The sequence below is a fragment of the Branchiostoma floridae genome, chromosome 19 (assembly GCF_000003815.2).
Source record: "Branchiostoma floridae strain S238N-H82 chromosome 19, Bfl_VNyyK, whole genome shotgun sequence".
Classification (NCBI taxonomy): domain Eukaryota; kingdom Metazoa; phylum Chordata; class Leptocardii; order Amphioxiformes; family Branchiostomatidae; genus Branchiostoma; species Branchiostoma floridae.
This window is the reverse complement of record NC_049997.1, coordinates 8,209,666-8,222,123: the sequence shown is the minus strand read 5'-3', so window position 1 is coordinate 8,222,123 and position 12,458 is coordinate 8,209,666. Positions and strand designations below refer to the sequence as shown.

The following is a 12,458-nucleotide window of genomic DNA, read 5'->3' as shown; positions in this document are numbered from 1 at the left end:
TCTTGATTTGTAAAGGGGGCTTTAGGGCCATTTTTGTGCCCCGTCAGCCCTATAACAACAACGTGGTTAGTTTGTATCCCCCCTCGTCCCGGCTCTTCACTGGAGCTGACTTTCTTATCCAGACCGCCGCTTAATCCAACGGATCCGCCTGGTGTCTCCCCTGTCTATGACTTTGGTCCCCTTCCAGTCAGTTACGCAGTTTTTATTAGTAGGCTCTGGGGAAGATGTCTGAGAAATTTAAGCAAAATGAGAGGATACTGGTTTTGGAAAAGAATTTTCCTATTCCTTACCAACCTGATGATTTTTTCCCGAAATTTAAAGAACTTTAACCTTTGAACCTGTCCGACCGATGCCTAGCCGTCTGTATGTTATCAGTGTACTATCTTGTGACGTTACACTAAGGTACGTAAGAACCAGTTTTGCTGCTTCTTAAGTACCTACCAATGGGTCGAGCTTTTCATATCACCACAACAATATTGATCCGGATGAAATTAAGGGGAGAACGACGGCGTTGAAAATTAAGGAACCTTGAAATGGAGGCTTGCAAAATGTCACTTCTAGGCCAGTCTCTGCGTGAAGTCATGGTGCAAGTCAAATAATCACAAATTAAGGAAAAAATTAAAGTGTCCATGCACGAAACGGCTAAGAAAAAGAGAGAATATATGTGAGCGAGCGCGAACGTATATGCTATCATTATTGTTATTGGGTGGGCCGACTATATATACTACACTATGTTTGCAGCCAGGGCTAGGAGCTTACAATAGGCGGGGCTAATCGCAAGGGTCTAGAGCAAGCTGCCATTCGGCGTCACTCAGGTGACCTCAATACGACTGTCGCAAGTGTCTGGAGCGAGCTGTGCCACACGTTCCCACCCATGTGTAAATTGTTGTGTGTATGTGTGCTTGTGTGTGTGCGTGCGTGCGCGCACGCGCGCGCGTGTGCATGTATCAGTACTTGGAGACGTGTATTTTTTTAAACTACTTGAGGAACCTTCATCATAGCTTCAGTGATCACCCTGAATATAAATTCAAAGGAAAATTCTGAACGCCCTAGTATTACAAAAGAGGGAACAATGGATGACTTTAAGTAACAAGAAAGGTTAGTGGCCACTATCCGTAAGATAACTTTATATTCTTTGACTTTGTGAGAGTTTTAATTCGCATCGATACCTACGTTTCTATGACAACAGCATGCTATGTCATACTTCAATAATACGTTAATAAAAATGTTCAGAGGAATGTATGTATTTTTTATGACATCCTACTCCCAACAATATAATCGATTTAATGATAACCATATGCATACTACCAAACAGAAGAGAAGTTTTTGATCAGAAACATTCTAATCAATTTAGCTCACAAAACAAACCGTCAAGACTAGCTTTGACATGTTGCACAAATGCCCATACGTAAAGATTACGTAAACATTGAAACTTCAACATGTTGCACAATCGTCCATACGTAAAGATTACGTAAACATTAAAACTTTAACATGTTGCACAATCGTCCATACGTAAAGATTACGTTATAACCTTACAGTAAAACTTCAACATGACATGTTGCAAAAACGCCCATACTTAAAACAAAAATGCAGCTATGACAGTAAGGGTGAATGAATCTAAAATCTTTACACATGTGGTAAAGTTGGATTAGAATAAAAGAGAAGTAAAATGTTACACCATATCAAGGTTAAAGGTATGCGACATAAAATCACTTGTTTTGATAAGAAGATGGCGTTCTAGCAAGATACTGAGTACCGCTAGACAAAAGATAAAGGAATGAAACTTTCCAACTTTAAGATGACGTTAGCTGTACGCCATTCCTCCTAACACGGTATATTGATGTATGCAATATACTGCACTTTGCAATGTACATGTACATTGCTTTTTCTCAAGGTCAAACTATACTTAAGCTTCAAGTCGCCAGCACAGTAGCTAGTGACACCTCTTTGGTTACATGGTCTAACTCACTCAGATACCTCGTCTCGAATTCTCTACAGTTTTCACTGAGCAGTATCACCGAATCCCTCTGAAGGGGATTGAAGTGATGATCGTTGAAGTTGGCACTTGTGATGAGTATCTCAACGTGATTTTCAAACCTTCCCGCGACAAACTTGCAGTGGAAGTAGGCCTTCCCGTCAGCCTCTCTGTCTGTGCCGACCCTCAGACAGCGTATCCGGTCAGCCTCGCTTTCGGAAAAGACCCCCTGCATTGCTTCCGCCAAAGAGGTTGCCTTCCCGTTTGTGTCTGTGAAGCAAGGGTCCCGGATGTAGAGGGCCTGGATGGACGACTGACCGGTCATCAGGCGATTCTTGATGTAACCTAGGATAAAAAGCACGATACAAGTATGAACGTATATTGTGGTTCAATTAACATTTTGAGAATCATTTTACAAAATGTGGTTGACTGTCACTGTCTGTCAGAATAAAGATTACATGCACACTATAATCACTGATCCTGAAGAAGGTGACATCTAGTGATCTTTGAAAATTTGATCTCTGTATACCTTTGTGTTGGAAAAAAAGGAATTATACTATGATTACTACTACCACAGATGTGCATCCGTGCCAACTACAATTTCTAATAACACTACTTCTTGCTACAAAGATTCAGTTTTACCGATCGTTTTTTTGTCGATCCATGGTGAGACGATGAAGACTTGTGCTCCGCGCTCGAACCACGACTGGAGAAGGTTAGACCAAAGACGCTTGATGACGTCACCTTTATAGATTCCTGGCCTGAAGTTTGGCAAAGCTTCTTTGAACGTCAGAGGCTGGAATTGTGATAAATAGAGGACAAGAGGGGTTACAATTATGTATTTTACCATAACTACATAAATTGCTGTTAAAAAGAGGTCGTCCTTACTTATGATTGCTATTGTGTCAGGCTATGGCGTACGTGATACCTTATGTTTAGTGTAATCAGACGGGGAAGCAAATTTTAAGTGTATGACGTAGATCTTACTATTTGGCGTGCCTTATGAGCTGTATTACGGGTGGATTTTGATACAAAAGAGGAATGTAACAGTAACGACATCTTGCGGAACACGACCGACATGCTTTGATGATCTATGAATGGTCTAAACTTTCCAGCAAAAACACGACGTACGTTACGTCAACGTCTACAACATTAACCATTAGAGGACGGGTTGAAACTCAAGCATTTTATGAACATAGCCATTACAAAAAGGAATAAGAAACGTATTTCTGTTCTTTAGTTCTTGTTCTTTTCCATATCTTCTAATAAAATCTGGTCCTATGTTTTTCACTATGCATCTGACAAACTTGCATGACCAAATATTGCTTACTGTATACGCGTAAGAAATCTCAGTAATCAGTCTTTGTGTTTAAAGGTAGAGACGAATTTTAAACAACACTTTTTAAAAGTCTTATTGTTAAAACAAAATACATACAAAGTTTGTAAAATCATCACCTTTGTGATCTGTAGATCAGACAGTGCCTCTGTAAGATCGTCAGTATTTCCGGTCTTCACTTTACTGATGACGTGTTTTCCGGTTGATTTTTCTGATTCAGACGTTTCATTTTTTGACGGACGTTTGCCATAGTCACGTGACTGCCCCTTTCCTGCCATTGGTAAACTCTGATTGGCTCCTGACTGAGCGTCAACCTTCTCATTGGCTGTTGCCTTGACAACGCCAGCGTCGTTTCTGTTCTTCTGAAGGATGCTGTTTGAATCTGAAGGAAAAACAGACGAAAAAATTATTAACTACAGAAGTCGAAATATGTCGGTTGAACATATTCTCACAACTCTTTGCAGTTTACCTAGCTCCGAATCCTTCCTATTCAAGCTCCACTTTTGATTCACTCTTGACGTCATCACACTTTCGACTTCCGGAAAATCAGCACAATGAATAAGACATCATGCGAGATCGACTGAAAACTCATGGTGTTTTCTTTGTGTTTGCCTTTGTGCTCAAACTTTACAACACAGATGAGTCTTCATTCGAAGCTAAAGTTTTGCTTACTTTCGTCGATCCATGCCCGCGCCTCTGCCTCCGAGTGGAAGCCCTTGTAGCGGGCGCTGCTGAATCCTTCTATTTGTTCTTTGGTCTGAGACCTAAGGGGGAAAACAACAAATCAGTTATCCCTAGCTTTAGTTGCTCGTTTTTCACACACAAAAAAATGCATTTTGCCTTTTGTACCTAGTTTCTAGAAGGCAAAAGTTAGCGACGTCTTTTTTGGTATTTCGTACATGTATGTGACATGATTGCGAATGACTAAATAACATGTCTACTTGAGTGGTTACACGGTCATCAAAATAAGTGAAACATTAGAAATCGTTTCTACCAGTCCGTGTAGATCCCAGGTTTCCTTCCCCGTGCCACGGCGTAGTGGGTGAACCGGTTCTTCGGCATTCTGAGTTAAATGTCTGAAATATAACATTAAATAAAATATTAGTGCTGTGACGATAATTATTATTGATCATTATTATAGGATACTTTGAATGCAGATCATTTGATAATGCTCACGCTTTGTCAGTGCATATACTTTTGATAAAGCAACAGAGACATTGTATGCAAATCGGTAATACACATCTTTGCGTGGTGTGGAATATTTAACGATGGTCAACGTCTAGCGCCTCTACTCCATATTAAACTTGCGTGAGTTCATAATTTTTTTCAAGGACAAATATACCCTGGGAGCCATCCGGGGTCGGGCAGCTTGGACAGTTTATCGGTAGCCCAAGACAGTCATGCCCGCCGAGCTCCTATTAGCGCCCCGGGGAGTTTAAGCCCGATTAGGTCCACCTGCCCTAATAGCGATTACTCCTCCGGGCTGAAACTCCCCGGAGCGCTAATGTGAGGTCGGCGGGCAGGCTGCCATGGCTCCCCGAACAAAACTCGCGAAGAAATCTCGCTAGCTACCCGTCCTGTCTGGATTACCAGGGTAGGACAAATACATTCGAGATGATGTTTACGCATACACGTATACATGCATTACCACACATACCATACACGGTGAAATCCCACGACACATTGCAGGGAAAGCTAGTTCATGTGTATCATCTCGGTACGTTGAAAAGTGACAGACTAATTTCAAACTTGGCGCCATTGCCCCTCGAAGGGGGGAGGAGTGCAGTTATTCAAACCGACCACTTCTACGGCATATATGCAGATGTCACAGTACTTGCTACATGCGGAAAGCATAATACAAATCCGTGTAAACTTACAGTTTGAACAGGGACGTCCGATCTTGGATATTTCCGAAATGTTTGACGAGAAAATGTGCACGCCACCCAACCCGGAAGTGAGCCTCCCTGCTGCGATACCGCACTTGCGCAGTAAGGTGGTAAAAGCGCCACCTTGCAAGAATACGATAAACTTCACTCAGCCTGTTCTTCTGAAGTCATGTTGTCCACAAAAAAAATGACACTACTTGCAATTGGAATTTCTGTTAACTGTTCAACCCCCTTCGTTCCATTAATCCCCCCCCCCACACACACACACATACACACCTATTCCCGCATATCTTTTTTTTCTCGTTATTTTACATATTTTTATATGAATACCCCATAGGTCTTCTGAACAGCTCTTTTACAACAAATTACAATTCATAAGTTTTTTGCTTAATTTTCAAAAGTAACATTACTGCTTTCCTATTTATCCTATTGTCACTAGTAATCACAAACAACTGAAGTGAAAAAGATAAGCTATTGCTGTAATGTCTTCAAACACTCCAAACCTGAAACTCACCACAGCTAGTGGCATAATACACCAGCTTCCTCCTTTTTTTACACACATTAAGCAAAAAATTCAATCAATCTTGTTCGAACTTCTCTGGAAACATTACTCAAGTCAGACATGATTTAAATTTGTGTAACATTCCTGAGAGGTAGCCTTCTGATAAATACTGCACTACTTTGAAACAATATAGCCTTTTTTTCTAAACTGTACCCCAGTATGTGGTGGTATTTTATCTTACTGTATTAATGGCAAGAAACTACCTAATAGACTGACAATGTTAGATATGACTTATCAGTCTAATACAATTACAAACATTCACATCATACAATTCTGCTAGGTTGCCTTTGCTAAAAGAATTTAGCAGTATCTAAATAATGTTGAAACAGCTATAGTAGATGTGAGATCACACCTTTATATATATATTGTTCAACTTCAATAACATTCCATTTTTATGGCTTTCACTGCAGACAAAGTTCCCAGAGTGCCAAGTTCTTTCCTTACAAGCTAAAATTAATTGTACATTTTAATGCAAAGAATACAAAGATAAACACTGTAAAGGTGCATGCTTTGTGCAGAAAAAGAGTAAGCTTAGTTTTTGTGTCTTAAATATGATATAAAGTATATGTCATGGTATAAAGCCAGACAAAAGTTTCCAAAAGGAAGAGCTAAAATACTTGATATGCAAGACATAACATGGCTTTTTTGTGTGCAAAATTCAGCACAAAACATCATCTACTAGTATTTCATTCCATACTTGCAATCAAATGACAATAAATCAATCATTTTTTCTCAAAAATCTTGTAAATGAACACTGAAACTTCGATAACCAGCTCCATACATAGATCTCTATAGCAGCATGAAATTCAAAACCGACATATACAACAAGTTACTTCTTTTACAACTAGCCTTTCAACGGTAGATAAATATGTTACAATGTAATCTAAAATGTATACTGTACTGCAGAACAATTGTGCGTGACATTGTAATTGCATTTACTTTTCACAGAGTTCAACAGTAAGCTAAAGTACTCTACTAATATTCTATACAAAAATATTCCATATTCTTTATATATATATCTTTATATTCTTTAAAAAAACATTAAGGTTTACAAAAATGAATGTTGTGTTTCTAAAGACCAACATAAGAGCATAAAAAATTCAAGGTGAGCCATTTTGCATTGCGTTGAACTGAAGTACAAAAACTTCATCATAGATTGTACTTCATCACAGATGAGCTTTCATAGAAAAAGTTACAGTTTACAGCACACTGACACAACATTAACGTTGCAGTTATAGTACAGATATTTTGTACATGAATCAGTATATCAAAACATTGAACAAAGAAGTACAATGTTTACAGCTGAACAGTCTTATTTAGGTTGTGAAGTACAGGAAGTATATTTTGAATTTTATCACTCAAAATGTCAGGTTAAAAATTTATGTCAGTTGCCAGTCGACCCACAAAATGGCTAGGGTCAGCAAGATTTGCTAGTGTCGGTCTGGTAACAAGACAACACAACATTTTTTTCTAGGCCTTACAGACATTAAAAACTACAGAAAGCTCAATAGATAAATAAATGCATCTTCAGCACATCACGTACAGACTCTTCACACTGATCAATGCTGGATAACCACAGGCCCGGGCTCAAATACAGAGTGATAAAACGACACCAGTTCAGCTTTACGGATAATCTTTATAATCTGGTCGTACAGCTTAGTGGCATCCTTCCCCCAGATGAAGTCCATGTGGTCGAAATTCTTGATCTCGGAGTTGTAGATGACATTCCTGAGCTGCGGGATGGCGGCCTGGACGTCCGTAGGGTCGGCTAGCCAGTCGTTTCCACCCCAGAACAGAGCCACGGGCGTGGTCATGTTCTCTATGGGATAGACGGGGGCAGTGGGCTGTAGGGATAAAGGGAAGATAGAGTTAGTAAATACTGTAAATTCAGAAACTTTCGTGGTGGTTTCATGTTTGCGTTTTTCGCGGTGGTCACTTCACCGCGAACTTAAAACCACCGCAAATATTTTTCCACAGCAGTAAGAGACGACAGTTGATGGTGCTACCATCAACTTATTATAAAAACCACCGCAAAAAGTCCATTTTCCCGTTACCGCAAAATGAAATCCTCGTGAACTTAAATACATTTAGAGTACACACTGTACTGTCAAACTTTCATAGGGACCACCTTTTGCTATTTCCTTGCACAATTTTTCCTATTAACATTAGCAATAAGAATTTGGCCGATACATGTGGATGTCATTTTCATGGTCCCGAGTGATCTTCCTGGGCAGCTTTGACTGTAGAATGGACCTTTTCTTTCATCTAGCAGACTAGCAGATAATGAGTTTTGAGTATCCCCAACCTTTTGCTATATAGACGAATTTGCAAATTATTAATGAAAATTATGACAATCCATAAACTTTGAGTTAAAGTTTAAAGAAAACATCTTAGGAGAAAAGTCTTGACAAAAAAATTGGGTCAAATGCTCAAAGAAACACACAGAAAATCAGAATTTTTGCAGCTAGTGGGACAAATTTCAATGTTTCTCAGCCTAAATCACACTTTGAAAGCTTTCATATTTCCTACTCACCTGATTGTAATGCTGCTTGTTCTCATCTGGGTTTCCATAGTCATAAGCCTGGAACTTGTTGGAGTTCACCATCTGTATAGAGAGGATAAAGTGTGCATAAAATCATACAGAAGAAGGCCCTAGAAAAAGTTCTGTTAGATATTTAGCTGACTTATAGAAAACGGTAATCTTGTTGAACAGTAAGAAGTGAAGTTCAAAGCAAATTCCTGAACATGAACATGTTTTATCCATTTATTACAATGCATAAAGAGAGTGCTGTCTGTTTGGAAGGATTGTTTTCAGTGTTTTTAATTCGTGATTGAAAAAATTCTGTAGTACACTGTACAGTGGGAATACATTGGAAATACATACTTGCAGTGGAGACGTCACAGCAAAACCTACATGAAAATAAAACTAAAGCAACATTTGGAGATCTACAGCAAGTTTCACATGTACCTACCTGAGCAAAATGAACCATGTTCTTTGTTGAGGTCCCTGCCGGGGTGTGAGAGAAGTACACTGGAAGTCGTGTCTGTAGGAAAAAGAAATACAGGTAACTTACACTACAAGCCATGCTGTGAATTCACTGTATTAAGAGATAAACTGCATTTTTGCAACATTCTGTTAGACAATTTGGAGACAATTTTTGATAGACTATCTTTTTAGTGCAGTTTGTAGGCTATTTACACTGATTTGACAATTTGGGATCAACATGAGTTGGACAATTGTCAACTCCTATCAGGCAATATAGACTGGACCCACATATTGTGTAAGGGTTAGAGTTAGGACTAAATCTAGATGTTGGTCCAGCTTGGCTGGACTGAGTTGGCAATGGTTTAACTAACTTGACATCCTTTATTTTTCTTTCAAATAAAATCTTACTCTTGTCTGGAAATTTATACTTGTCTGGAAACTTTACATTAAAAAAAAACTTTCCAGACAATCCTAACATTAAAAATTAAGAAGTCTAGGTACCTCGTTTAGTTGAACAGGATCGAATCCCACTAGTAGGAAGAGCATGTTCTCACAGTACTTCTCTGTAGACTTGTCACACAGGAAGGAGGCCAGCCAGTCCAGCCACCAGCTGTTGGGCAGGAACTCATCCACTCCAAAGATATGGAACATCGCCTGATGGAAAGAAAAATTAATATATTGGCGTTTTCTATGAACAACACAGGCACCACTAGGCACATGCATACTTCATTGTTCATTTGTATATAAGAATAATTTTCGACCACTGCTACTGCAGTTGTCATTTCAAATCCGATGGCAGATGCACCTTCTTGTTATCAAATATCTGGACCTGCTATTAAAAATAATAAAATAATACGTCATTTGTACTTTACCTGACAATGTCTCAGTAGTCTGTCTGTCTCAGTGGCCTGTATGCATTCTACCTTTATCTGAAATTGCAATGACTGGAGGTACTTCTCACTCTTATCACTCTATGACCCTTACTGTGTCAAGAATGCTGTTCTAAACACACAGTTGAACAAAAACTAATACCTAGAATCCAGATCTGCTAGTCTGCACTCATAGTATCATTGACCTAAAGATTTTTAGTGCTTGACAAGTTGACCACATACAGATTGAGAAGAATGTATAGCATAGAGATTCAGAAGAGGTAAAATTAGAATATAAGCATTTCACTGTTCATGATAAGTACAATTGACCTAGAAGTAATTTGCACAAAAGAAAAGACAGTGACATGCTAGTTGTCCTGTCCTACTTACCGAGATGATGTCATCGAACTGTGCTAGGTACTTGATAGGACTGGTGATGTGACCCAGGGTCACCACTGGAGCCAGTGCAAAGAACGTCTTCACCTGTACATAACAAAAAGTATGAAGTGTTAACAGTAATATGCAGGGGGTTTTTTCTATAAAAATTTCATGTGGTATTGCAAGGGAGTGGAATGATTGATTGGAACGATGTATTTTTCTCCATTGCGCAGTGTGGAGCTTCCAAGAACTTTGAGTTCGAATGGTAATGTAAGGTCACAGTTACAGTTGTACACTGTGGTCATATGTGACCCAGTAGCAATCACTTTTATGCTTGTTTGTTCTCCAGAGTAAGGGGGCATAGTTAAAGCATAACCTCAAGGGTACAGGATTCTTTTCCTCTTTAGAAAAAAAAAAATTTAATTCAAAACTGACAAGAAAAAATTTGACCTCATCACAACTAACATTACTCTTTCCATACTTCAATGAAATACATATATCACAAAGATAATTTGTCATAAATAAATTTCTTATGAATAGCTTTTCACAAACCTTTTTGGCAAACTCCAGGTCTTGTGACAGGTGTGCGAAGGCGATGGCCGTCCCTTGGGAGTGACCCACGTAGTAGAGTGAACTCTGACCTGTTGTGTTGAGGGCAAAGGTCACCATGGCGGGCAGGTCATACTTGGCCATCTCATCCCAGCTACGTGATCAACAAAAGAAAAGCTTCTCTAAGATTCTTGCTTTGAAATATTTTTGATTCTCAATCTCACAAGGATGAGCAATAATGATAAAGATGTACATGTACCTCTCAAATGACAGTAACCACACAACTGACCTATCTAGAATGTCCATCATAATTACAAGTACAGCAGTTAAACCAATGATAACATGGCACTTAGCATTTCATCCAACGAGAGAGGGCTGCATGCCTGTCAAATGTTGCTTATAATACATATTTCAATTTTGTATTTTTTCACTTGTCTTTAATGCAGGTGGACTTGGCTATGGGATAAGTTTAGCGCATCTTTCTTCACCCTCTCTTGAAGGAATAAGAAATTCAAATCTTGCAATTGTTCTTAGAAACAAAAGTCATTGTCAACAACTTAAATGTAAAAGGGAAGAAGTAGGGAAGAGTAGAACAAACCTGAAGTCCCAGAACTCATCATCATCTGGGGTGTACTTGACATGTTTGCGGGAGTACGTGTTTCCTCGCATGTTCCCCAACCACACGTCGAACCCGGCATCCGCCAGGATGAATGCAAGGCTCTCATTGGCCAAATTCAGGATCCAATCAGTGGAGGCAGACAGCAGTCCGTGTTGTAGGAAAATGGCGGGGCGTTGGTCTTTGTGTGAGGTAGCGTTACGGCCGTACGGAATGCGCTGCACTCCCAGCAAGAAGCCATCGTCGGTTTTCACTGTATAATCTTCACATGGATATCCTTTGCTAGTGATCAACTGAGTCTGGATAAAAATACAATATTGAAAAAAATCATTATTTAGAGATTAATGTCTGAGCTCAAGGCTAATCTTTTGAGATTAACAGGTTTTAATAAAATGTTGAAAAATTATGACTTAGACAATTATGTTATGGCTTTTTATTAAAATGATGATAAATGTTTTAAGATTTACAGATTTTTAGAAACCTTACTTGTTATGGCAAACTCTCTTTTAATTTTTTTTTTCAAACTCACAGTTGCAGTTTGGTTTTAAATTCTGACTAAATAGAAAGGAGCTTTTCATTTACGGCAAATTTACCCGGCATTAAAAGATGTGTCAAAATAATAAAAAGCCGCTATATCTGATCTTAAACATTGCTTACAATTTGTTGTTATCATGAATCATTTGCTTGCAGATAACTTTTTTCCAAGGAGTTTCAAACCATCGCAGCTGCACAGGTGTCAAGTGAGCTCCTTGGTTAGTTTTAATACACAAACATGCGATGTCCTTGTAAACTACAACCAAACTAAAAGATGACAGGCATCCTTACCGCATTCATATGAACCTCTGGGTCTTCCCCTAACGACCACAATCTTTTGATCGGCGGAGAAAAGCATGACGCCGTCAAAATCACGGAAAATATAACAAGAACATGCAAAACATCGTCCGCAATCCGCGCCATTTTGTCACCTTGTGACCAGTCACGTGAAGATGCGGCATCCTGGAACATTCTATTATCATTTTGGGGGTGACGACACAAATGTATGAGCATTTGGTTTTGTACTTTTTTGTTATCGATGAAACAAAAATAAACATAAAGCCTAATACTGTAATATTGAATAGTTTCTGTAATAATACATACATGATATACGTTTAAGAGCTTTGTTTACATCTATTATGTTTAGCTATGAGGAGTGCAATTCAAAAGGACACCCCGATGGGAAATATATAGGGAAATCCCACATCTCGTACATCTAAACTCTCGCGAGACTATGTGAAACATCGATTTTTAACGATTTTAGCAAA

General features: G+C 38.9%; 2 protein-coding genes across 2 annotated transcripts; both read right to left on the bottom strand.

Annotated features, from left to right (window-relative positions):
- Positions 1 to 1,228: 1,228 nt before the first annotated feature.
- Positions 1,229 to 5,323, bottom strand: LOC118406902. Its single transcript, XM_035807297.1, has 6 exons — positions 5,189 to 5,323; positions 4,306 to 4,387; positions 3,984 to 4,075; positions 3,431 to 3,693; positions 2,618 to 2,771; positions 1,229 to 2,320 (listed from the first exon to the last, which is right to left on the bottom strand). Exons 2-6 carry the CDS (start codon positions 4,371 to 4,373, stop codon positions 1,914 to 1,916), a joined length of 984 nt encoding a protein of 327 aa, XP_035663190.1. The 5' UTR covers positions 4,374 to 4,387; positions 5,189 to 5,323; the 3' UTR covers positions 1,229 to 1,913.
- Positions 5,324 to 5,667: 344 nt separating this feature from the next.
- On the bottom strand, positions 5,668 to 12,171 carry LOC118406886 (gastric triacylglycerol lipase-like). Its single transcript, XM_035807277.1, has 8 exons — positions 11,983 to 12,171; positions 11,140 to 11,456; positions 10,545 to 10,695; positions 10,005 to 10,097; positions 9,247 to 9,399; positions 8,732 to 8,803; positions 8,293 to 8,364; positions 5,668 to 7,603 (listed from the first exon to the last, which is right to left on the bottom strand). The coding sequence occupies exons 1-8, from the start codon at positions 12,160 to 12,162 to the stop codon at positions 7,319 to 7,321; spliced, it is 1,323 nt and encodes a 440-aa protein (XP_035663170.1). The 5' UTR covers positions 12,163 to 12,171; the 3' UTR covers positions 5,668 to 7,318.
- Between the last annotated feature and the right edge of the window lie 287 nt (positions 12,172 to 12,458).